The sequence below is a fragment of the Arvicola amphibius genome, chromosome 2, assembly GCF_903992535.2.
Source record: "Arvicola amphibius chromosome 2, mArvAmp1.2, whole genome shotgun sequence".
NCBI lineage: Eukaryota > Metazoa > Chordata > Mammalia > Rodentia > Cricetidae > Arvicola > Arvicola amphibius.
The window spans coordinates 55,649,936-55,676,273 of NC_052048.2; the positions used below are offsets into that span (position 1 = coordinate 55,649,936).

Below are 26,338 nucleotides of genomic sequence, written 5' to 3' on the forward strand. Positions count from 1 at the left end.
GCAGCTCCCTAGAAAGCGGCTTCTCTCTCTCCTACTGCCTATTTCATAGTTCATAAAACAAATACAAAAGCTGACTCCTTTAAAGATGAAAGCAAGCACTGTAACCGGATGCCTGGATAACGAATCTGGAGGTGAAAACGCAAGTTTTTACAAGCAGGAGGGGTGTGCCTGTTTTAAAAGGCATGCCCATAAAATGTCATCGCAACCATGTTTTGTGGGCTGTTACGTTTCTAGAACATTCCCCCAAAGACTTTTTTTTTAACTATCACTTGAGGGAGGGAATTGATCTGCCCTCGTAGTGGTTCGTTCTGGTTATGGGTAACTGTGCTTTCATTAAATAGACACCGTTTGGATTATGACTCCATGTGGGTAAGACGTGCTACATGAGAGCCAGTGGACAAGATTTGCTCATTTGACATGGGGACGTGGCCTCTTCTGAAGGCAGAGGTTGACTCTAAAGCACATGCTTGATCGTTCTCATTTCATTTGGACAGCACAAATTTGCATAGACTTAGTTGCTCTGACTTTCAAATTAACACACAGCAGTCCTAGTTGAGAGCTTTTCTTGCTATTTTCTTAACAAAAAAAAAAATGTCTGCACCATGTAGTCAACATATCTGTAGCCTGATATCTGGATTACTCCAGAAAAAAGTCATGAGACGCATGGGATCACCTTTCCCAAAGGAAGGTATAGGTATGGCTTGGGTGGGGTGTGAGCATGGCAATAAATGAAACTGAATGCCTGATGAGAGCCTGGGTCCTTTTAAATTACATTTTGTCTTCGTGATGCAGTGATGGGACAAGGAAGAAGTCTCAGTCTGGTCCCGGCAGGTCACTAATATCACTACAGCCCATTCTGCTCTCCCAGCGTCAATAGCATCTGCGCGAGATGCAGTGGTCAGCTGGGATCTAACAGTATGGTTTTATTCTGTTTGAGAGTTACCTTCCCAGCTTTGCGGCTGACTGACTTTTCTTTATGTAGTAATAACCTGTTTTCCTCTTAAGTAAATGCATCCAAGTTTCTTGGAGTGAGTCATATTTAAAAGTATCATTAATAAATAATAGTTCAGGATCATGGCACAGTCACCAAGTGCAGAAACAATGGAACAGAGTGGCAGATCCCAGATGCAGATGCGTTTGCTGTCCCTCCCTTCATTCTTTGACACTCTGCGTTTTAAAAAGAAGGAAGTCTCTTTCTCATATTATCACATTAGAGTCCAGACAAATGCCTGCCTATTCTCATAACCCAGAGCAGGATGGAGAACAGATGATGTGCGTATCTGACAACCAGATCGGGGCCATTCTTTGGTGCAGGGCTAGTTCACATAGACACAGACACATAAATCCTTCAGCTCCTTACACTGTGTAAGGAGAATGTTCTAGGAAATTGCCAGCTCTGAGCCACTCTTGGTGACTTCGATGTGAGTGTGGGGACAGTGTGAAGGGTGAGGAGGAGTTCTCGAGAACTTCTGGAGGCATGGACTGCAGAGTACACAGCCTGCAGACGTCCCTTTGCTTATCACCTGTCTTGGTGCCGGCTCACCATAAGTAGCTCTAAGCTGTGAGCCCTGAGTGGGGACGTCAGTGCTTCCTCTGGAGCGATGAAGCCTCCTCCAAGTTGTCCTCTGTGTGTTCAGGTTCGATACTGCAATTCCCTGGATGAGGAAGAGAAGAGGGAGCTGAAGCTGTTCAGCAACCAGAGGAAACGTGAGAATTTGGGCCGAGGGAACGTCAGACCCTTCCCCGTTACCATGACAGGAGCCATTTGTGAACAGGTGAGGATGGATTGGAGCCGGGAAGAAGTTCATTCTCCAGTCATTTTATTGAATACCTGGTATGCGCTCGGCCCTCTTTTAGGTCTCAAAGACACAGCAGTTAGCAAAAGACACGAAAGCTTTGTCTTTTTCACATAAATAACTATGCACCAGGGGAGGTCATACGACAATAAATAAAGTCAGTAAAATAGAAAAGCTGCTGCAGAAGGGGGCTAGAAAGGACTAGGAAGGTGTGATGACTGCAGTCTCAAGGGTCATAGAAGACCCCCTGAGAAGGTGGCATCTGGAGCAAAGGCATGCAGAGGTGTGCAGAAGAGACATGCAGATCTTGAACATGAGAAACAACTAGCATGGAGACCTTAAGGCAGGAGGGTAGCTCCTGTGGACAAGAGACAGTGGCCTGTCTGATCCAGGGACTAAAGGGCTGGGATGTGCAGATCGTGGCAGAGTTCCTGGAGAGCCATGTAAACATCTGGAAGGACCAGGCAGGGTCATGCCTTCATCCTTTGATCTGGACCACGAGTCAGTCTCTCATCCAGGATCATCCCAACATGGATAACCTTGAAACGATGGCGTGAGGGATGATACCTGAATTTATTCTGAGTCTGAGGGTTCTTTGTCAAAGTCTGAGAGACCCCATGCCATGTCCTTGGCACCTCATTGAATTGAAGGATCTAGAGTTTACCTTCTGCCTGTTCTGCTGTAGCAATGCTTAGAGTGTGGTAGAGGAGACTACTAACACAGGACAGGTATATCACCTGCCTGAGCCAACCTCACCCCACTCCTGCTTTCCAGGGAAGACCACCATGTCTTACCCTCAGAACATAGCTCTGTATTTTAATCCCAGTGGTAAACATGAGTCATCTGTGATTTCTGCCTTGTATATCCTATGGTACTTTTCAATCAAGATTATACGAAGAGATGTTGTAGAGAGCTAACACTCATGCCTGAAAGGCATAGGGAAGAGGGAGAAGCAATTTAAGAGTGAGTGGACTATATGTGCCCTCTACCCTCCCGTTCAGTAGTACAGGCCACCACCCCAGCCAAGCCCTCTCTCTGTGGCCTTTCCTGCCAGTGTTAATGTGGCTAGGCCTTTGCATGAACTTTGGGATATGTAGGAAATGGTTAGGCCTTTTTCCCGTGATTTATAAGTTGACTTGTTGACTGCAGATCAAACCCACCCCGTAAACTACCATGAGGTAGGATGTCCCTCTGTATGCTGTGAATATTTTATTACAATTAGTTAATAAAGAAGCTGACTTTGGCCAATACTCAGGCAGAATAGAGCCAGGTAGAAAACTCAAGTAGAGATAGAGGGAGGAAAAAGTCAGAGTCAGGGAGACGCCATGTAGCTGCCAAAGGAGAAAGATGTCAAAACATTACTGATAAGCCACAGCCACATGGTGATAACAAATTAGTAAAAAATGGGTTAATTTAAGTTGTGAGAGCTAGTTAATAATAGCCTGAGCTAATAGACCAAACAGTTTGTAATTAAAATAAGTTTCTGTGTGATTACTCGGAACTGGGCGGCTGGGAGACGAAAGCACAGCCTCCAGTTACACTACCATGCTGAGAATCCATCTCACACCTTCATGTTTCTCATTCTCTGTTACTTAAGTTGTCTTACTTAGGCCCTGGGGTGGGGGCTCCTGGGAAGAACAAGATAAATGTGCCCTACCAGGTATGTAAAAAGCAGAGGACACACTAACTATTATGCATATAGTGCCCTAGGAGCTAGCTGTTGGTAGTCGCTGGATGTCATTCTTACACAGCTGATGCTGATGCTGTTTCTGTTTGCCTTGCAGTGCGGAGGGCAGATTAAGGGTGGAGACATTGCTGTGTTTGCATCACGTGCTGGCCACGGCATCTGCTGGCATCCACCCTGCTTTATATGCACTGTCTGCAACGAGCTTTTGGTTGACTTGATCTACTTTTACCAAGATGGGAAGATCTACTGTGGTAGGCACCATGCTGAGTGCCTGAAGCCGCGCTGTGCAGCCTGTGATGAGGTCAGAGCCCCATCTGTGTGGGAAGAGTTTTAACTTTTCTGGTATATCCATGGAAAGTAGAAGTGGCACCTTCCGTGTCATGATCTCTCTCTCTCTCTCTCTCTCTCTCTCTCTCTCTCTCTCTCTCTCTCTCTCTCTCTCTCTCTCTCTCTCTTTCTCTCTCTCTCTCTCCCTCCCTCCCTCTCTCCCTCCCTTCCTAGACTGTTTCCAGTATTCTTACCCTGCCCCACAATCCCTCTGTTATACCACACATGCACATGGCCTTTGGCTTCCCATATAGGGAAACAACCTTAGCTGACTCTACCCTCTTATGTTAACCCTTTCCAGAGAGAACCATCACCCATATCCCAATCATGGTGGAGCTGGCATCTGGCATATGACCCATAACACTCAGCATGGTGGATTCAGGGTCTTCTGTGTAAGAACAGGGTGAGGAACCACATACTACAACCATTGAAGTCCTCAAATGGCATGCAGCTAACTTACAGTTAAATATATAGACACCCACACATAAATAAATAAAAATATAAAGAAGCCATTGAGCATACCAGGTATGAGCTGGTAAGTGTGAAGTTAGTTTACGGAGATGCAGTGCTGCTTGTCAGCTTAGGGGTCACACCTGCTTTCTCATCTCCATAGTCTGGGGCTCTGTAACTCTCTCCGCTGTGTCATTACGGTGAGTCCTGGACACTGACCAGTGATTTTCTTGTCTCCAGATCATCTTTGCAGACGAGTGCACGGAAGCTGAGGGGCGGCACTGGCACATGCGACACTTCTGCTGCTTTGAGTGCGAGACTGTGCTGGGAGGCCAGCGCTACATCATGAAGGAAGGCAGGCCCTACTGCTGCCACTGCTTTGAATCCCTGTATGCAGAATACTGTGACACCTGTGCTCAGCATATAGGTAAGGCTGGATGGGCTCCACCTTGTGTCTGACACAGTTAGAATCCCTTTGGTTATAATTAATAATAATAATAATAATAATAATAATAATAATAATAATAAATACCAACTCTACCAGCTTCAGTGAAAGGAATTTCTTGGTTTATTTTACTAGAAAAGCTGAAGAGTATATGGCCTCAGGTAGAGGTAGATGAAGGGTTAAAAATAATGCCTGATGTTTTGTTTTTCTCTGTGTCAGTTCAGTTTGCCTTCTCTTGGCATCTTTTAGCAAATGATCTTCACAGGGTGGTTGAAATGTTGTTCTGGTTATACATAGTCTTAATACATGCGTTCTCAAGAGGAGGAAGGAATTGACATACCAGTTTCCTAGTTAGTTCCTCTGGATGGGACCTTATCAGTCCTGACTTGACCCTCTATCTACCTTCAAGTAGGACTTTGTGGTGTACGTTTCTACTCTCAGGAAAAAGTGTGAAGTCCCAAAAGGAAAATGTGGGAGACATGGACATAACCTTCAACAACATTTCAGACAAAATCAGGAATGGGCAGAAGGAAGAATAGGGTGGGGTCCTTTGGTAATGAGGGATAGCCACTGGCTTCCAGCAAGTCTGCCTTCTAGAGACTCACCAACAGTGAACCTAGCCAAAGGCAGAGCAAAACGAACAGTTTTCACGGCAGATTGAAGGTGGTGAGAATCCTCCCCATTCGTTCAGCCCTTCAGCAGGTCAGCTTCATCGACTGAGCCTTGCCTTTTCTGGTGCCTTGGGAATGCACAGCACTGTTTAAGAAATGGTGGCAGTGGACAAATATCTATGGCCTTTCTGTGGTCACGAAACTCCAAGAAGCCTGTTTGGAAGCTTCCAATATCATACCTGCAGTGAGGAGATGTGGAGACTCCCCTCTCATGGCTCCACTTTGCTCTACTTAGCTTTTGTAAGGATTCATAGGAAGCATCCTTTTCCCTGGGGTTCATCAGAAATGAAAGCTCTAACAGTGCCTTCTAGACTTAGGTGATGGCAAGACCCTTTCCCCAAAGTGCCCTCCCCTCTCACCAAATTCCACATTGACCAGGTGCCCAGAAACCGTTCTGTTTCTAGGATTGTCACATTCAGACATGCTGATGTTTTTTGGTGCTTTGAATTAGGAAGTAGGGATCTGAGCTTTGAGGCAGGGAAGTGGATGGGGCTATCGCAGAGACTGTGGTGTGTTGTATTGACTCCAGTCTGTGAATGGGTGGGTTTCAGTGCTTACCCAGGTGGGAAAGATGGAGCGTTAGACACTTAACCCACAGCATCGACACCATCTTCTGATAGCTTTTCTGTGTCCTTTCCCTTTCCACAGAGGCCAAAAGCCTAGCCACAAATGGCTACTTAAGCGTTTTCTCCCAGAAGCTTGGGAGAGAAAACTCTGTTTATGACTATCTTGTGTGTACCTCCAACGGCCCCTCAGTCTTCCGTCTTCCTTCAGCTGTCCACAGCTTTTATTGGCATCCCCCTTTCCTCCCGAACCCATAAAAGGCATCCATCCATATTTTACTAGAAAGGGTGACTGCTGTGGTCTGCAGTCTGTCTGCTGCTATCGTTAAGTTGCTGTCCCTGATTTTTTTACATCTACTTTTCTGCAAAATGTCATTTCCCTAGGACAGCAGGATCCTGCTGTGTGTATCATGTGTACCCCAGCCATCGATGCCACACCTCTGCCCATACTGTACAAATATTCCATATTTATGCAGCTGTTCAGAGAAGATCCTACATCAGGCAGCCGTTACCAAGGCGACAGGACTCTTGCTTGTGCATAGCAGAGTAAACAGTCTTATAAACAGATGAGGCTGTGGTGGCAGCAGATGCATGCTCCTTTAGAGAGGGCTTAGAGGGCTTAGAGGGGGGGATTTTTTTTTAAGGCATGCTTAGATGTTGAACACAGAGCCCTTTTCCAGATGTTTGGGGTTCAGGAGCAGTTCAGAGGGCCATCTGACATCAGTGGTGTTTGCCAGAGGCAATGTTCAGCTGCCTGCCTAGCTGCTTCGTAATTTGCCACCCCTGCACTCCCCCCCCCAACCCTGTCCTGTGAGCCCCCATTCCAGAAAGCTTGGCCCTCCTCTAACACCTCTGAGCCCAATCCCATGCTCCCATACAGTGTGGTGGTGGACAGGGCAGGGGATCCACCCTTCCAAGTTCTCTGGTGGAACGTGGGCAAGGACACAGCTGTGGGATACCACACTAAGTAACTGCATGATCCCGGGCAGCTGAAAATACCAAAATGAGCTCTCGACATACAGAAGAAAAACTGTAGAGGAGGAAAGAGAAGTTGTCTTGGGGGTTTGTTTCTGGACAAACATCTAGGCAGTGGGCCCTCTGCAAAGAGAGAACTAGGCTTTCAGACCTAATAAAACTAAAGGAGAGACAGTTTCAGTGGCTAGCAGTCTGAGACGAAGCAGTCACAACAGGCTAGTCTCATCTCTGTGCCTCTGCTGGGGAAAGCAAGGCCTAGAGTTGAAGCTCCTTGCCTGGACCCACGCCGATGGAAAGCACAGAATTAAGATTCAGACTCAGCAGATGGGCATCAGCAATTTCACAGCCCCCGGAAGTGACGGAGCTGGGCTGACCTCACGCTCAGCACATTTTTCTACATCCCTATGTAGTCCATTGCTTCCCCCTTAGGCCTGGGCAGAAGCATTAGCTGCAGCCCCAGCGTAGAGATATCTATTCCCAGCCCCATCCCCGCTTTCCATCCTCAGTCTCCCTGGGAATGCTGGCGGTCATGGGGGAGGAGTTAGGTACACAGTGCCCTTCTCAAATGGGGTTGCCACATAACAGCTCTTGTCCTCATGAAGTTTCCCTCTTATTGTCCCTAGGGATTAGTGCCTACATGAAGTGACACTTCCTTCCCCAGTTTGGGGAACATCTAGTGGGAGAAGAATCTGCCTCCTTCACACCTGTCTCTGGGCTCTAGTAACAGGAGAGTCAGCAGGGGCAGAACCTGCTAGGAATAAGCTGCTTCCTACAGCGCTCTGGTCCCAGCAACCAGTTTCCTCTCAGTTCTTGGTTTATCCCTCTCTAGAAAGGTGTCTGGATGTCACACTTTGAAAATCCAGGCTGTGAAACTCTGGCCACTAAAAATAGAGGTTCATTTTAGTGCTGTGGGGATACCTTTATCATCACGCACTTCAGTCTTATGAGATTGGTTCCTGCCCACGGGAATCCCAATGGTCGATATTCTAATAGGCTGTCCCCTGGGCAAGGACTCCAACTGCCTGCTTATTGCATGTTGTAGCTCTCTTGGAAGCAGCCCCAGGTATCCCTCTTATTGCCCTGCTGCTGGTTATGAGCCATCCCTAGACCAGAACACGGGACTAGAAGATATTGTTAACTACTAGCCAAGGTTTGTTCCAAGAGTGGTTTCAGTGCCCTAAGCTAATGGCTTGGCCCAGAGATGGCATCCCCAAGGGTAGCACCCTCTTTACATCAAAAGAGGCCAGAGCAACTAGTAAGAAGCAAGAGAAGAATTGAAGGGATGTGTGAGGTTTCCTAGCACACAGGACTATGACAGCCGAGTCCTGCCGTTGCAGAACTGTGCTTCCACTTTTTCTGATGACACTGGGTGCAGATCGTGTGCCAACGGGATGACAACATCTTTTGCAAACATACCCATGTTTTTTCCTTATCAAGAGTAAGCAGGATTCCCCCCACTGAGAGTTGGAGCCCACTCCTCCCTCCCCACTTCTTGCCTTTCCACTGACTAAGTCTGTTCAGAACGACAGGATGGGCACTTCTAAAGAGCACAAATATTTCTCACAGCTCTGGGGGATGTGAAGGCCATGGTCAGAGAATTTGGTGTCTGGGAAGGTCCACTTTCAGGCTCAGAGCTGGTATCTCATTATGTCACCATATGAGGGGATGAACAAGTTCTCTTGGGTCTCTTTTGCAAGGATATTGATTCATTCATATAGGCAGAACCTCATGATCAAATTAACTCTTAGAGGAGCCTACTTCCTAATACTAGCATTGGTGGGTATTAGGAATTGAGCATGGAGATTGAAGGAGAAACAGATACTCACACTATAGTACCCAACAAGCAGCTGCTGTAACTGCCCTATGTCTGATGATGAGTAGTGATGATGATACAGTTCATCTATCCATCCACTGTAAGTAGAGATACAGTTCATCTATCCATCCACTGTAAGTAGAGATACAGTTCATCTATCCATCCACTGTAAGTAGAGATACAGTTCATCAGTCCATCCACTGTAAGTAGGAAGAACTATTACATAGGTCCTGAGGCCCCATGGAGACTTCTGATCCTGTCTCCATACAGCCCCCTTTTCCGTGAAAGAGATATGTAATAAACCTGTAAGTGTGAGCAATGGTGTGATAGAAAGGAGTATTGCACTATACGGAAAAGTCAAGAAGCAGCCAAGGCTACTATTGGCGGTGGACAAGAAGGCTCTTGAGAAGCAGGTTCCTGAGGAGAGTAAAGAATACAGGACTGTTATGGCTTTTCAGAGCACGACTTCTGAGTACAGATCTGGCCTCTGATGCCTAATTAATTTTATTACCTTAGGCAAGCCATTAACCTTCTGCGTCTGCATTTCCTCATCTGGAAAACAGAAACCCTGGTAGAAACTCAGCTCAAACAATCAAGTGCTTTATCAGACTAGTACTGTCCCAGATTGACTATCCCTTAAGTGGCATGTCTGGGAGCAGAATTGGTTCAGCCTTTAGAGTCATGCATGTCTATAATGAGGTACTTGAAGGCTAGGATACAAGTCTAAACATGGAACTCATTTATATTTCCTATATAGCTTATGCATATAATCTCAAGATACTTTTATGTGACATCTTAAATACTTTTATGTACGAAGCAATTTTGTTATACAGAATTTTCTGCTAGCAGCATCTTGTTGACACCAAAATTTTGGCTTTTGAAGCATTTTGAGTTTGGATTTTTCGATTAAGGATGCTCAACTTCTGTTGCTATTTGGGGAAAATGTGTCTCTGGCAGAATTCATGGCTAAGCTGTTCTGATCTACAATTTCCATGCTGCTACCAAAGGAAGTTAAGAAGTCAGCTGACTAGTAGAATAAGTTCTAACTTATTCTACTGTATAAGGATGTGGGCACTGATTGCTTGGGGCCCGATCATAGAACAAGTGACGTAGTTTTTTGTTTGTTTTGCTTTGTTTTGGTGTTGTTTCATGTGATGTTGTAGTGCTTGGTACACCTCCTCAGCCTCCTTTCTGTCTCTTGCTTCCCAGGAATCGACCAAGGTCAAATGACCTATGACGGCCAACACTGGCATGCTACTGAGACCTGCTTCTGCTGTGCTCACTGTAAGAAGTCCCTCCTGGGGCGACCGTTCCTCCCAAAGCAGGGCCAGATATTCTGCTCACGGGCCTGCAGTGCCGGGGAGGACCCCAATGGCTCTGACTCATCTGATTCAGCCTTCCAGAACGCTAGAGCCAAGGAGTCTCGCCGCAGTGCCAAAATCGGCAAGAACAAAGGCAAAACAGAGGAGGCCATGCTGAGCCAGCACAGCCAGCTGCAGGTGAGTTCTAACCGGCTCTCGGCTGATGTGGACCCCCTGTCCGTGCAGATGGATCTCCTCAGCCTATCCAGTCAGACACCCAGCCTCAACCGGGACCCTATTTGGAGGAGCCGGGATGAGCCCTTCCATTATGGGAATAAGATGGAGCAGAACCAATCCCAGAGTCCTCTTCAGCTCCTCAGCCAGTGCAACATCAGAACTTCCTATGGCCCAGGAGGGCAAGGAGCAGGAGCCCAGCCTGACGTGTGGGCCAAGCACTTCAGCAACCCCAAGAGAAGCTCATCAATGGCCATGAAGGGGCACGGTGGAAGCTTTATTAAGGAATGTCGTGAGGACTATTACCCAGGGAGACTGATGTCCCAGGAGAGCTACAGCGATATGTCCAGCCAAAGCTTTAATGAAACCCGAGGCAGCATCCCAGTTCCCAAGTACGAGGAGGAGGAAGAGGAAGAAGAAGGTGGCATATCAACACAGCAGTGCCGGCCCCGTCGTCCACTCAGTTCCCTGAAATACACAGAGGACATGACACCCACGGAACAGACTCCTCGTGGCTCTATGGAATCACTGGCCCTGTCAAATGCAACAGGTAAGTCGGTCCTGGGCACTACAGTGTTTGTCTATACAATGCTCTCTTCCAGCTGGATGGTGAAGAAGGTTGACCCAAGTGTCAGATAGCTTCTGTCTTTAATAGAGAAAGCCTGAGTCCAAAGTCTGGGTGCCTATGGTACATGATGAGGTTTAGGGGTGGGCAGATGCTCTCCGTAGAAGGAGAGGAGCCAAGTCAGAAATGATGCCTTCTCTGGGGTTTGGCTTCAGCTTGCCGGGTGGGGCTCTGGAGATTGTGTGGCCTTTCTTCTGGTGACATTCAGACTGATGTGTCATCCTACCACGCCCACCCATCATTGCCCTTGGACTGCTAGAGAGTGGCATTGTATGTGTATGTGGGGGGAATATAGCAAAGTTGGAGGAGCGGCCATGGGTAAGGCGAAATGCTGGCCAACAGCATTCATGAGGAAGAATAGCTGTTTACCGCACACCTGGGATGCAAGTGTCCCAGCCTGGTGTTGCTTAAGGAGCCCAGTATCTCAGAGATATACAAATAAAATGTAATATATAGATATTAAATAGATATATATAATGTTTATATGAAATACAGAGAAATATACAGATGAGGAGGAAAGCTGACTAAAAGGGGCAGGATGGAAGCAGACCATCTCAGGATACTGTCTCCAGCAGTTTTCCAGCTGGCTGTCGAGATAAGACAGTTGCCTAAGATGCCCATGGCTTTTACTGTATGTTCTGTGTGCTTGTCTTACTGATCAGGGTATGCAAGCCGGCCAGAGGGCTGTGTCAGACTCAACCAGTGAGTCATTTGTCGGGAGTGTCTCAGTCAGGCTCAGCAGAGCCACGTGTTAGTCTGCGCCTGGATAAGAATGATCTAGGGTGTACCAGGTACACTAGTGTTTGTGTCTCTCTAACAACAGAGACTCGGAGTCACGGGGGTACCTTCCTGCCAGGTCCCACAGCCAGCGACGTGTCTGGGTATACACTCTTGTCATTGAGGCATAGAGACAGCTCCTCGTAGGCCATGGGTGAGGCATGCTCAGACATTCTATTCACAATAGAGAAGGTAAACTCTGGTAGCCCCGACTGATGGGCTCAGCTGCTGCTCAGCCCCCACTGCCAGTTATCCTAAACAGGAATATTTCAGCTAATTCATACACAGTTCTTACCACATGCCAACCATTTTCTGGGCACAACGCAAATATCAGCCATTAGTTAGTTGTCACAACACTACACGGAAAACATCATCATTCTTATTTCTGAGCTGTAAAATCAGAACCAGAAAGTTTTAGCATTACTCAGCTTTTTAAAATTAATTAAATCTGCCCTTTGACAGCTTCATGTATGTGTATAGCATATTCTGATTACTCTCCTGCCCCAACCTCTCATCTCCCTCTCAGGCCTGTTCTCTTCCCCTCCTCCCATTGGGTCCCTTTTTCATGTCCCTGTCTTTTTTTTTTTTTTTTTTTCGTTTTGGGACCCACTGAGTTTTAACCAGGGATATTCTGAGTGACCATGAGCATGGAACTACCTACAGGAGCTTGGCGGGTACACATCCAAAGATAATGACTCTCTACCCTCCCAGAGCCCTCAGTAGCCAATACTTCAGCGGGAAGGAGTAGGGCCTGCATGACCCCTCCCGTCCAGGCTTGGCTATTGACCCCAGTGTTCCAGGGATGAACAAGGAGGTGCCCCATTGACTCCAGAGCCACGCTTGCTGTTAACCCAGCAGCTGCCGCCATCATATGCCCCCACTTGATTAGATCTTTCAGAGCAATTAAAAACACAGACTTTTAAAGATGTGGAATCCATTTGAACCCTCTCCACGACAAACAAAAGCCTGAGTCATAGGAGGTCTATACAATGAGTTTTACCTTGTCTCTCTCCTCAGAAGCTTTGACTATCTGTGTTCCCGCTTGTCTCAGAAGACAAAGCTCAGCTGTTCTTACCCTCCTGTTTCAGATGATGGAAAAACTGAGACTTGGGTGAATAAGCACCTTCCCTAACATTGTAGAAATAAGCAATTGGTGCGGCGAGGACTTCCCGGGAACACTCATGTGTTATAATCATAAGAGGACAGTGGGTAAATATACACTTCAGCCTCTGAAGCTGGTTTCTTAGGCAAGACCACGTGCCCTAGAACCACTGGGACATGTGGTAAGATGTGTGCTCCTCAGCCTTCTCCCCAGCGCCTCTGCAGCACAGCTCAATAGGCAGAGCCCAGGAATCTGTGTTTGCTAGCTCCTTCTTGCTGTTCCCATGTGTGTTGTTGTCTTAAAACATGTTCTGGGTTTGTCTATTTTGACCATAACATTAGGGGATCTTATGAGGAAATCGAGGGCACCAAGTAGGAGTCTGAGGAAGGCCAAGAAAGCACACACAGTCTCCAGTTCTAAGGGAGAGATGAGGGGATGTTTACCCTGTGATTTTTCAGAGGATTATCAGTGGACACTCCCTCTGCCTCTGATTTCTGAAGGGAAGCATGGAGCCATGTGTGATAAGCTGAGAAAAAAAGACTCAGAAGATCAGCACTGTCCGATATGGTAACTAGCAGCCATGTGTAACTATTAAAATTAGATTAATTAAGATTAAATGTAATGAACATCACAGGTCATTCATTGGTCTATAGGTAAGATATAAGTGCTATATTAGTCAGGGTTCTCTAAAGGAACAGAACTGATATACATACATTCATGCATACATACATACATATGTATTGGGAGGTTGTACAGGGAGGTATTAGACTAGCTTACAGGATGTGTGTGGTTCAGGGAGTCCAACAATGGCTGTCTCATGGTTAAGAGGCCGCGAATCCAGGAGTTGTTCAGTCCGCAAGGCTGGATGTCTGAGTGGCCCCAGTCTAGCGCTGAAGGCCTGAGGGGATTCCTGGAGAGCCATGGGTCTACAGTCTGTATTGAAATCCCAAAGAAACTGGTCCTAACACTGGCAAAGGAATGTCCCGGAGACGGGATAGAAGAACTTGCCGGCGACGGTGAGGGCAAGCAGGCAGAAAGCAAAGCTTCCATCTTCCATGTCCTTTTAATCTGGGTGTCTGCCAAAAGATGCCACCCCAGGTTTAGAGTGAGCCTTCCAGCTTCGTATAACCTGTTCAAGAACTCTCTCACTGGAGTGCCCGGCAGCTCGAGTTTCAGTTAATTCCAGGTGCAGTGAGGTTGACAGCCAAAATGAGCTCAAGTGCAACAGCAATGGACCAAAATGTAAATTTCCTTTCTATCAATTTAAATTGCATTAACCGCATGAAGCTAATGGCAGCCCTGCCAGATGAAAGGGCAGAGTAAGTGTATGGTCTGTGTGTAGGGTTAATCCCACTGTCAGTCTCTGGGAGCTCTTATACAAGCCTTGGGGGCCTTGGTTTTATGGTTTTTCAGCCACTGCTTGAAAACAATAGTAGATTGGGAGTTACAGTTCCGATGTTAATTTCTTTAATATCATTATTTATTTACTTTAGACAGGGTCTTATGGCTGGGACCTTCAGCTTCTGGATCTCTTGCCTCCAGTGCTGGGATCACAGGAGCACACCACACCCAGTTCATGGGGTGCTGGGGGTTGAACCTGGGGTTCTTGGGAGAGTACTCTACCCAGGTACCTCTCATATGGACTCTAGGTTCAGATCGTCCCTTCATCTGTTCTTTAAAGCATGACTAGGGATCGAACCCAGAGCCTCATGCCTGCACAGACAGTGCTCCACCCCTGAGCTGTACCCCCACCGCCCTTTTCCTTTCATGGTTCGTTTTGAAGCTAGGTCTCACTCAGTTGCCCAGCGGACCTTGATTAGCAATCCTTCTTGCTCAGCATCCTGAGCAGCTGGATTGCAGGCCCTGACCACCAGGCCTAGCTCCACTTCATTGCGCAGGAGTCCTGTGACTTTAAACAAGTCTCAGAACAAGTTCTCAAAGACTTGATTTTCTAGAAATCGGGATTTAATGACTTAACACTTCCTTTGTAGGCATTTTACAAAAATTCAGTAGTAGGTGTAGTTAAATTCAAGAGACATGTCTGACTCTCTGTAATGGTTTCTAGATACTGCATATTGTTAGTTCATTTTCCTCCAAGACACATTGTAGGATGACTCAGCTGCCCCCTCTCCTGGTATTCACCAATGTGTGGGTTTGCTGTGTGTAGGAATATCCCTGTGGCCTCATCTTTCCCCAGGCAGCAAGAGGCCGGCCATACACAAAGCAGGAAAGTGAAGAAAGTCATTTTGTGCCCTTGGTTTACCATGGGACTATCAGACATGACAGCCAGGTAGAAAAATGACGGCTAATATTACAAGCACAGCTTCTGGTCCTCCTTGTAGCACAGCATAAATGACTTTTTACATCCTATCCCACATAGCCCTACACTGAAGATACAGCTTTGAAAGCTGTAGAAAGCTGGCCTTCTCTTTTCTGATCCTCAGGGATGCATTTGAAGTCCGCCAGAACATTTAGTAGTCTTTTGAGGAGACAATGATCTGAACCATTCATTCATTTCTAAGCCTTAGAATTATAGACTGAGTTACAGATATCATTCACTAAGCCTATAAAGCTTGGTTTGGGAAAATGGATTTATTCTTCCTTCTGAGGTAGCTAACTTATGCTATTGGGCAAGTTCAATGTTTAATCTGGCCGACAGCATGGTCCTTTGTAGACAGTATTGTTCTTTTGAACAGATCTTAATAAAAGCACAACTCAGCCATTTGCTAGCATCTGATCTGGGCCCTGGCACTACCCAGATTGTTTAGATCTGGGAGTGCGCAAGCCCTTCTCCATGGAAAACGCAGTAGTCCATGCCTTCTGCTACCACTGGGTGACTCAGGAAAGCACAGTTACCACTGTGTAAACACCATTGTGAGAGCGTTCCCGCTCTTTCCCAGATGTCATGTGGCGTTACATGATGATGGTGATCGTGGAAGACCACTGATCATGAGTCAACACCCGACACCTTTACATGCATCGTAGTTTTGAGTCCTCACAGCCCCCAGAGATAAATCACTATCACAGCCATGTCGGGGATGAGAACACTAACGTTCATGGCAGTTGTCCATGCTGACATCGTGCCTTAGATAAATAGAAGTTCCTACTTCTTTAATCTAAGTCCTAACAAATGGCAGTGACTTGAACCCAGGTGGGGCAGACTGCTAAGTCTGTGCTCTTACCTACCCTGATCCATGTCCTCATGAGAAGGGCCGTGATCACAGCCCGGGGATTTGCACAGTGATCTTATATAAAGAAACGAGGCCTCCCTTTCCTGCTGTAGCTGGCGTGTGTGTGCCAGTCTGACTCTGGTGGTGAAGCACAAGAGCACAAGTCTGCAATAAAGCCAAAGGTCAGGTGGCAGTGGGATCAGTCGTGTGTGATGTGCCGAGATCGATCAGCCTTAGAAAGACAAATGGTCCAGGGGTTGGTGCCCAGGCAAGTGAGATAATAGAAGAAAGCCATAGCTGGCCCCAGTGTGTGGCAGAGATGGGACTGGAGCCCCTGACAGAAGCCATTACCACTGGACAACTCTGGGCTCTGAGATGGTCCTGGTTGAAGAACTGAGCATGGTCCTCGAGGAATAGCTGCTTTCTGTAGGAGGTGGTTAGAGCAGCCAGAGCCGAGACCAGCGGGAAGGGAATCCAGGTGCAGGGAGTCAGGGAAAGGGAAATGACTTCTTCGTTTCCATCCATCCAGCATCTGTGACCTGAGTGCCTGCTCTGTGAAGTACAGCTGGCAGAACAAGAGCACAGACTGTGCACGGCCTGCCAAAGTCGAAGGCTGGCTTACCTAGTCTTGCTTCGGTGTCCTCATCTTTAAACTGTAACGTCAGGGTTGCTAAGGAGAATTTAGAACAGTGCCCAGCGCCCTGGAAGGGCCCACAGGACATCAGCAGCTGCTGGCATTAGTAGGGACAACTGCCTGTACGTGCTGCTAAGGATGTGCTACTAAGCTAAAATGAGCTGGAACCTTCTCTGCTTGTATCTATAGTCTAGTGGAGTTGACAGTAACCATGCAAATGAGCACTATAGAATTGCAGGTGGTAGGGATGGTATCCTACAAGCTATACACAGGAGGTATCTTGGTGTAGGCGGGCATCCTGAAAAGGAGAGACAATAAGGGAATGACTGAACAGTGTGAAGAGCAGCACATGCAAAGGCCCTGTGGTTGTAGGATATGGAAAGTGTGAGCTGAAGGAAGATCATGGCTGGATAGGAAAGCCTTTAAAATGTTACGCCAAGAAGGGAGCAAGGTGACATCATCTGATCTAGGTTTTGATGAGATGGCCATAGTAGTTTTAGGGGCATGTAACTAACAAAGGGCTAGTGTGGCCTCATAGGAAGACCAGAGGGGGCAGTCCAGAGTGTCCAGGATATAGACAGGGTAAAGAAGTTCAAAATAAGAGGAAGGTGAAGACAGCCTGTTAGGGGAAGAAATGGGCAGAGGTTTGCAGCGGTGCGGGGAATGGGTCCTGGGAGCCAGGGGAAGACTGACTTGTGAGACACTGGTGCTGGGTGAGAGGTTTCAGCGTCAGAACTGCTGACTTGTGCCAGCATTGGCAGAAACTGCCTGTGTGCTTGGCCTGGCTCTGAGGAGAGAGCTGGCGGGCTCCCCACCTTTGGTCACATCCATGGCACATTCTGTCATTTGTACCTTTGGACAGGCCTCATCTCCCTCCCTGGAGAAGAGGGAGTCAGTTGTTCAATGCGAAGCCATTGGTGGCTGGGGGGTGAGACTCTTTGCAGGTGGGAACCCAGGTTGCCAACAGGTTGCTAGGTGCTTTGGAGAAGGGTGTGCTCACAAACCAAAGCAGGCTACTAAGTTACATAAGATGCTGAGTTACATAAGGTAGCGGCTGTTAGCAGCCCTATCCCTTAGTATCCAATAAAGAGGAAGGAGATGACTTTTTTTCAGTAGTTGATGGAGGAGGGTCATCTTTCTATGTGTTACTTTCAATGGTTAATAAAGAAACTGCTTGGCCTGATAGGTCAGAACATAGGTGGGTGGAGTAGACAGAACAGAATGCTGGGAAGAAGGGAAGTAAGTTAGTTGCCATGCTTCTCCTACCCAAGACGGTTGGTGGCTAGAATCTTCCCGGTACACAGATAATTAGAAATGGGTTAATCAAGATGAGAGAATTAGCCAATAAGAGGCTAGAACTAATGGGCCAGGCAGTGGTTAAAAGAATACAATTTGTGTGTTGTTATTTCCAGGGCAAAGCTAGCCATGTGGGAGCCAGGTGGGAATGCAGCCCACCGCTTCTTCTACAAGTAGTGGCAGGTGGGGGTTATACTACCTACTTTTATGTTGGTGTGGTATATACCACGACTAAAGCATCTTATAGAAGAGGGTTTATCTTGGCTTACAGTTCCAGAGAGATAGAGTCCACCATGGTGGGGAGGCATGGTAACAGTCAGGAGTAGCAGCAGAAGCAGGGATCTCCCTGAGCACGTTTTTATCCACATACTGGAAGCAGAGGCAGGGGGCGAAGGGAGGACAGGGGAACAGGGGCAACAAGTGAAACAAGGTTAAAAGCCCTCAAACCTTCCCCCAGTGGCAGTATTCCTCTTCCTAACGGTTCCATAACCTCCCCAAGTAGCATCACTAACTGGGAATCAGGTGTTCAAATACTATGGGAGACATTTCTTATTCACACCACCAGAAGGCTTCTCAAAAGGAAGTCAGGTCATGTATTTAAGGAAAAGGTGAAGTCACTGGTTTCTAATTTCTCGTATGTGTCCTTCCCATCTGTGGCTGGCCTTGTAGACTGATCCCATCCTCTAGGAGGCCCACAATCTGAATTTGACATCAGATGCTTACACAATCTGAATTTGACACCAAATGCTCATTTTGTATGGTAGCTTGTTTTTTTTTTTTTTTCTAGAGAAAATAAAATGGCCCTGGTTTGAGAGGGGTGACCCTAAAGTGACTCTTTGATAGGATGGTCTTGATGGAGCCCGACCTTCTCATCACTGTTAGTGACATGCTTGAGGCTGTGCCTGCTTCTGAGGTAACTCCTTTTCAGTCCTCAAGGAGACTGGATTGTCTTGTTGCCATCTTAGGTTCTGAACTTGCCTCTGCTCACAGTCATTGCTAGGTGGCAATGAACAGAATGAAGCCGTGGGAGGATCTGTTGACTTTCCTTCCTAGGTCAGTCTTCTGGTACACGGGGAAGTGGAGGACATTCTCAGAGAGAAGGCAGGAATGGACAGATGGGATAGACCCTAGTCTAGAGTGGGTACATCTCTGCCACGTGCCATGCATGGTCTTGCTGACATTCTTTGGGTCCAGAGAAGTTTTTCCACTGTTTCACTGTTTGTTAACTATTTGGGAGGCATGTTTATAACCTCTTTGGGTCTGAACAGTCAGTTCAGTCAAGAGTAAGTAACCGTGGCTGCTGATGAGAGAGAAAGGGTGGTTGATTTTATTTATTTGATCACCAAAGGAACGACACTGGAAAACCGTTCAACAAAAAATGTATCTTAGCACCCTTCATTTTCTTGTAAAAGCATGCCATCCTTAAAGACAAGCATCACCTATCTCAAAGCTTGTACGGTGCCGACCTTCCCATGATCACCTGCTGTGTCCCTTGCGCTCATTCTGGTGTTAACACAGGATCTTCCAGCAGGTCTGTACCAAACACCCATCTGCCCTCTACTCCTTTACCTTGTGGGAAGTTCCTCTGGAGCAATGGGATTCTGATGTGATTCAAACCTAAATCCAGCACCAAGGAGTATATTTCTCTTTCTGTGTGTGTGCAGAGGGGCGTCTCTGTATGTATTCATGTGAGTGTGTGCTAGAGACTGACATGGAGTGTCTTCTTCTATCACTCTGCCTTATTTTTTGAGGCAGAGTCACTCCCTGAATCTGGAACTCATCCATTTGATGAAGCTGACTGGCTAATGGTCTTCAGAGATTGACACCCTGTCTCCAGTGCCTGCCCAGTGCTAAGGTTACAAATGTGCACTGCCATACCTGGCTCTTAGGCTGGTGCTAGGAATCCAAATTTAGATCCTCACGCCTGTATGACAAGCACTTGACTGGTTGAACCATATTCACAGCCCCTTGAAGAATGTGCTTCTCTGTGTATATAACTAGTCCTTTACTTCATCCTTACCAGCAATCTAGTGATCCCCTTGCATTGTATTATCTGGATGTTTGTCATGCATACTCTGGGCATCTTCTAAAACTCACAAACAAAATCACTCAGGAATCCAATGAGGAAACAGCATCTTAACTTGTGTCCCAGAGAACACATAGAGCCACTGAGTTAATGGCCCACCGAGTTGTAACAACCCAAACCATCATTTCAGGAGAATGGCCCTATTTGCTAGTTGGTCTGGAATTAGAACTTACATCTTTGCTACAATGCCCTCTTTGCCTTGTGTCCAGCAGCCTGTTAAGACAAAAGAAAAATTAAAGTATGTCTCATCACAAAACTTGTGAATATGAGTTGGGAAGAAGGCTCAGTTAACAAAATACTGATCACACAGCATGGAGTCCTGGTTTTGGTTTCTGAGCCATGTACCAGCAGAGTGTCATGCTGCATGCATGTAGCATGCAGGTAGCATGCAGCTGTGATCCCAGCAGTAGGAAAAATGGAGACAGGAGTCTAGACCTTGCTGGCCAATTAGTCTAGCCAATCAGGAAGCTGCAGATTCAGGGAGAGGCACTGTATAAAGAAATTAGAGGAAGAAACTGGACATTGGCCTCTAGCCTTCACATGGATGTTGATGCACATGCAAACACATAAACACAGACACACACAGACACCAAAATAAAACGCTTCTAAATGTGTCCAACTTCAAATCACTCCTGGTAGAGTAAATAGTGTCTCAATAAGTAAAGGAAACATTCATTGTCTATCATATGAGAGTGATGTGTTTCTTAAACATATGAATAATTATAAAAGAGAATAGTGACTGCCAGGAACATTTGGTAATTGCTATATCCTCAGATGAACACAACAGAAAAGGTGAATGGCTTTTGTAACAGGGTCCACTCTAGTTGTAGAATCAAAGTGAAAGACAAAAGTATACGAGATGAGAGATTCACCAGAATTGAAAGATGGTTAGTATGGGATTGGTTAATAAGGGCAAAGGGTTTGGAGAGATCTCTCAGCTGGTAAAGTGCTCGAAAGCATAAGGGCCCAAGTTCGAGCCCCAAAACCCATACTAAAAGGGGAGGGCAGTCATGGTGGCATGGCAGTCATGGGCCAGTGCTGGAGAGACATAGACAGGGAGATCCTCTAGGCTCATGGGCTACCTAATATAGCCTACTTGGTGAATCCAGACCAGTAAGAGACTGTGTCTAAAAGAAAAGATGGCACCTGAAACGTGAGACCTGGGATTGTCCTCTCATCTCCATATGCATGTTCACACATGTGCATGCACACCTACATACACACACACCACCACCACATCACATTACACACCAGATGGAGGGATAAATTCCCTTTACTGGGGACACCCTCTTCCACAAGCACTGGCCTGGTAGGAACCATATGGCCTAGGTCAGAGGCTGTGAGTGGGAAGGCAAGCTTAGAGCCACAGTGGGTACCACTCCTGGGTGCTGCTGGCTTCTAGTAGAGGCTGGAGAGACTTCCAGACATCTTATGGTGCCTGCTGCTCCAAAGCATTTCCTGGCACCGTAAGAAATGCCAAGGCACAGAGACTAGACTAACTATAAAAAATTCCAAAATCCTCATCCAACTCAGAGGATGGCATGATGGGCAGTGGCGAGAACCCCACCTCCTTCATCTGCTCCAGCAGGAGTATGCCTTGACTTGAGCTTAGCGGGGTGAGGCTGACCTTGGCATCTTTTCCTCCTCTGCAGCTCTGCGCTCTGTCCCTCAGGCCTGCAGCTCGCTGATCAAAGGTAAATTCTGCCACATGAGGGCACGGGGAGGCCTGAGGCAATACGTCTGAAGCCTTTCCTCACTCTGGCACCTGGCAACTTTACTACTGAAGAGTTTTCTTTCTTTTGTCAGGCACCAAAGTGTCCACCTCCTGCAAAAGAGAACTTGGATAGAATTTGGGAATCAACTCTAACAGAAAGGCTAGAAGGCACGTGTCAGAATTAGAGAGTGAGTGTGAGGTTTGGCCTCCTGGAGATGTCAGCTACCCAGACCTGTGTGAGCTCTCATCCCAGGCAGCCCCACTGTTTGAGCAGAGGATGGGTGTGGGGCAGAATTCTCTATAGCCCAAGAGATCAGCATTTTCTGTTTTCCTATCTTTCCTGAGACAGAAGAGATTACCAGAACCCGAGACCTAGTTATGCCCCCACCAGCCTCACAGTCAGAGTGGCTGTGACCTCAAAGTTCTGGTTTCCTTACCACCACCACCACCACCACCACCACCGCCACCACCATCACCACTACACCACCACCATCACCTCCACCACCACCATCACCTCCACCACCACCACCATCATCACCATCACTACCACTATCACCACCATCACCATCATCACCACTACACTACCACCACCACCATCACCTCCACCACCACCACCACCACCACCATCACTACCACTATCACCACCATCACCATCATCACCACTACACTACCACCTCCACCATCACCACTACACTACCACCACCATCACCACCATCACCACCATCATCATCACCACCACCACCACCACCATCACCACCATCACCACTATCATCATCACCACCACCTCCACCACCACCACCACCTCCACCACCATCACCACCACCACCATCACCACCACCACCACCTCCACCACCATCACCACCATCACCACCATCACCACCACCACCTCCACCACCTCCACGACCATCACCACCATCACCACCACCATCACCACCACCACCACCATCACCACCACCACCATCACCACCATCACCACCACCACCACCACCATCACCACCATCACCACCACCTCCACCACCATCACCACCATCACCACCATCACCACCACCACCACCACCACCATCACCACCATCACCACTACACTACCACCTCCACCACCATCACCACCACTATCACCACCACTATCACCATCACCACCATCACTATCAATTAACTTCTCAGAGAATTCTCATTTGGTCCAGCAAATTAATTTGTTCATCGAGTCTGTGGATAAAAAACTTGCCTGGCTAGGGGGTGAGACCTAGGAAGACAATGGAGACGTCAGAGCCGTAGACATTTTCCTTGGAGATCATTTTCAGCTCTAGAAACGAGCCTAGCGTGGCCCTGGGCAATGGATCTGTTTCAATTGCCGTGCCATCTGTTGGGAGACAAATGTACCACATCTTGCTGACACTGCCCTCCAGCTCCCCTTAGTAGAACTCTAGTTTCACCATCCCTAAGTTGCTCAGTGTCTGGGATAAGCAGGACTTCTGTCCAGGGAGCATCTCTAAATGTGATGCTTTTTCTCTTCTCAGGAGTTGGGACTCGCTAAGACACAGGTGGCTTCCACTGTCTTTTCTGTATTCTGGAACTGCTTGTTGTAGAGGTCATTTGGTGACCAGGCATCTGGGTGGCACACTTCTGTCTGGCTATATTGAATGGAGCACATGAGGGAAAGGGACATATTTTACTCCGTATTTTATTCTTCTGAACCCTAGAACTTATGGAAGAGAAGAATTTTCAACCCCTGTAGTGGACTCAAAGAATATCAGCACCACCTGTCTTCCTCAGCTAAGCTCGGGGGGCTGTCTTTGATTTGTGGATATTATTTACTCTCAATCCAGTCCCTGATATCCCGTATCTCATTTGCAGACATAGCCTAAGGTGCCACACCTTCCCTCTCCAGATGTACTCTAAGGGGCTGGCTTTCTAGTGTGCTTGGCTGGTGAGCCTCAGCAGCTCTGCTTTATCGCTTTCCAAACCAAAATTTGGTTCAAGATGATTTTGAAAGGACAAAAATGAAGAGAGAATGAAAAGGTATCTTAAGGAATTGTGATGTTGAATTGTTTTGTTTTCATTTGTTCAACAAATATTTATTGAGTGCCTACCATGCTTCAGACACCTTGCTAGTTGCCAAGTGCACATTGATGAATAAGTTTGATATACTCTGTGGATGGGTCAGGGCCCCAGCAGGAAACAGCTGCTATACTCAAGAGGTAATTAAAGAAAGCCAAATGAAGAAGCAGCCTCTGGATTGCAAATCCAGTCTCGGTAGAGAATTACAGCCACCCTGTAGCCTAAGAGGAAGGAGCCAGACCAGTATGTCTCCAGTTGATCAAACTTACCTGGGAGTCAGAGATCAAAGGGAACCCCCAGGGCAGCTCTCAGGGCAGAGTGCAGCAGAGCCCTGGTTTGGAATCTAGCAGGGATGTGCAGGCACAGAGAGAAAGCAGATTGTGGCAAGCACAAAGAAAGAGATGAGCCAGATTGGAGAACACATTAAGGCTCAGCTAGGTCAGGGAGGCTTCTCAAATGGTCTTGCAAGGGAGGAGGGAAAAAAGAGGATGGTGTAAGATAGCATGCGCAAAGGCCCTGGGCAGGAGAGCCCTTGCCTAGTTCCAGGAGCTCAAGGAGTCCAGGATGGTGAGAGACCGTTGGAAGAGATGGCTTTATCTGAACCTATAAAGCACATCTCATTGCCGGTTCAAACTTAGCCTCCTGCTGTTCCCCTGGCAGCACTGCCCTGCTCCCGTTTGCTTTAGTCAGGTGCATTAAAGTGGAAAAAGTCAGATGACTTTCGTGGAAGGCTGAGAAAGCATATTTAGGACCATAAGGAAGCAGGGATCAAAAATAGCACTTTTGCTGGGTGAGGGAGAAGTTGCTATTTAAAGTGGAAACAAGAATAAAAAAAAAAACTATCTATGCCCTCCTTCTGTGGGTATTTGTATCGATAAAGTTTACCCTTTTTTTGGACTGCCTTCTGTGCCGGTTAGATCTGGATTTCATACACAGTTTATTCCCATCCTATCCAGATACCTCCTTAACCAAACAACTGATTAATGACTAGAGCAAAAGCTTCCCTTCAGACGCGCTGTGAGCTTTGAAAGCATGGCTAAACACAAGTGTGATTCTCACAGTCCCGCCATTTATCTTCTTCTCTTGTACAAACAAGCCAACGTCGGCTATGGACAGCCAGCTCTAAGTGCCGTGCACCCGTCTATTTGTCTTTAAGGAGAAGGATGAAAGAGTTGGCGTTTTCCCTGTATATGACTGTTGCCATAGTTACAAGGCTTTCATCCATCTTTCAAAGTTCTGCATCTTTCTGCTTGTCTTGGTTTCTTTTCTTGTTGCTATGATTTGAAAAAAAGAAAATTACCCTGACAAAAGCAACTTAAGGGAGAAAGACTTTATTTTGGTTAAAGGTACAGCCTGTCAGTGGGGAGGTCACAGCAGCAAGAGTTGGAAGGGGCTGATGTCATTGCATCCGTGACCAGGAAGAAAAAGCAGCGGGCACACGGATGCGAGCATTCGGCTTGCTCTCTCCACTCTTACAGTCTCATTTTTAACAACTAAGCATGAGATTCTCACATCCCCATCCTTCCTGAGTTTCTGATTCTTTCTACTCCCACTCCCTTGTCCACAGTCTTGCTTCTGTACATTCCCAAGGCAACCAAGACCCTACTGTCATAAATGGAGCTAACAGCTGGCAAGCCTTCTAAGTAGGACACCGTGTTAACGCCTACTGCATAATTATCCCAGTGAATTTTTGTAATAATCCCATGCAGTATATGTACACAGGACAGTCCCACAAGAATTGTTCAGCCCCAAATGTCAATAGAGATGAGGTTCAGAACCTTGCCATAGGCTAGATGAGGTAGCACACCCCTTTAATCCCGGCACTCAGGAGACAGAGATAGGTGGATCTCTGTGAGTTAAAAAGCCAGCTCGGCTTGCATACCACATTCCAGGCTAGCAAGGGCCGTATAATAAAACTCTTCTCACAAAACAAACAAAACCTGCCACAAAAAAACTGTCCTTTTGTGAGGAGGTTGTCTTGTGAAAAGTTCTTTTTCCTTTAAAAGGTAACATGGCATTATAATATTAAATAGGGCTTTTTAAAGCAGCCCTGGCTTTCCCTTCACTCTGCAGCTCTCTCGTTTCATATGGAGAATGGTCCACAGTAGCCATCCTTTGAATTTTGAAAGACTGAGTTTATTAAGAAGGCATCAAACAGAAATAAAAGAAGAAAACAGCAAGTGCAGAAAAGTGGTAGAGCTTCAGGTCAGACAGTTACTCCATCACAGAACTGAGTGGGGAAGCCCCAGGGACCAGGGGTGCCAGCTGGAGCAGAAAGTCTTCTCCTCGGTGAGGCTTCCAATTAGCCGTTCCCACAGTGGGCATTTGTATACCATGACAAACTGTAGCTGAGACTTCCCTTTGGGAAGGCACCTGGGAAAGATTTACCTCCCAGCTGTGTTCAAGGACACAGTACTTTCAGGCTGACAGTTCACTCTCTAGGGTGTGGTATGTTCACTCTTGTCTGTTCTGCTGGTCCCCTTTTCTGTCTAATAGGCTTGGCGGGTGGGGGGGGGGGGGGCAGCACAGCCTGGACAAGGGGACTTGGAGGACACTCTAAACATGCTTGGGTCTGAAGTGTGTCAACCCCACTTCCAGAACCAGTCTCTCAATGAAT

General features: G+C 47.0%; 1 protein-coding gene across 2 annotated transcripts in view; it reads left to right on the top strand.

Moving 5' to 3' along the window:
• Prickle2 (prickle planar cell polarity protein 2) overlaps positions 1–26,338 on the top strand; it is a 160,466-nt gene that overhangs the window by 110,554 nt on the left and 23,574 nt on the right. For both annotated transcript variants that reach the window (XM_038320413.1, XM_038320412.1), the window contains exons 4-7: positions 1,638–1,775; positions 3,581–3,784; positions 4,501–4,687; positions 9,937–10,812. In XM_038320413.1, the coding sequence (XP_038176341.1) occupies positions 1,638–1,775; positions 3,581–3,784; positions 4,501–4,687; positions 9,937–10,812 (1,405 nt within the window). The remainder of the gene's footprint in view (positions 1–1,637; positions 1,776–3,580; positions 3,785–4,500; positions 4,688–9,936; positions 10,813–26,338) is intronic.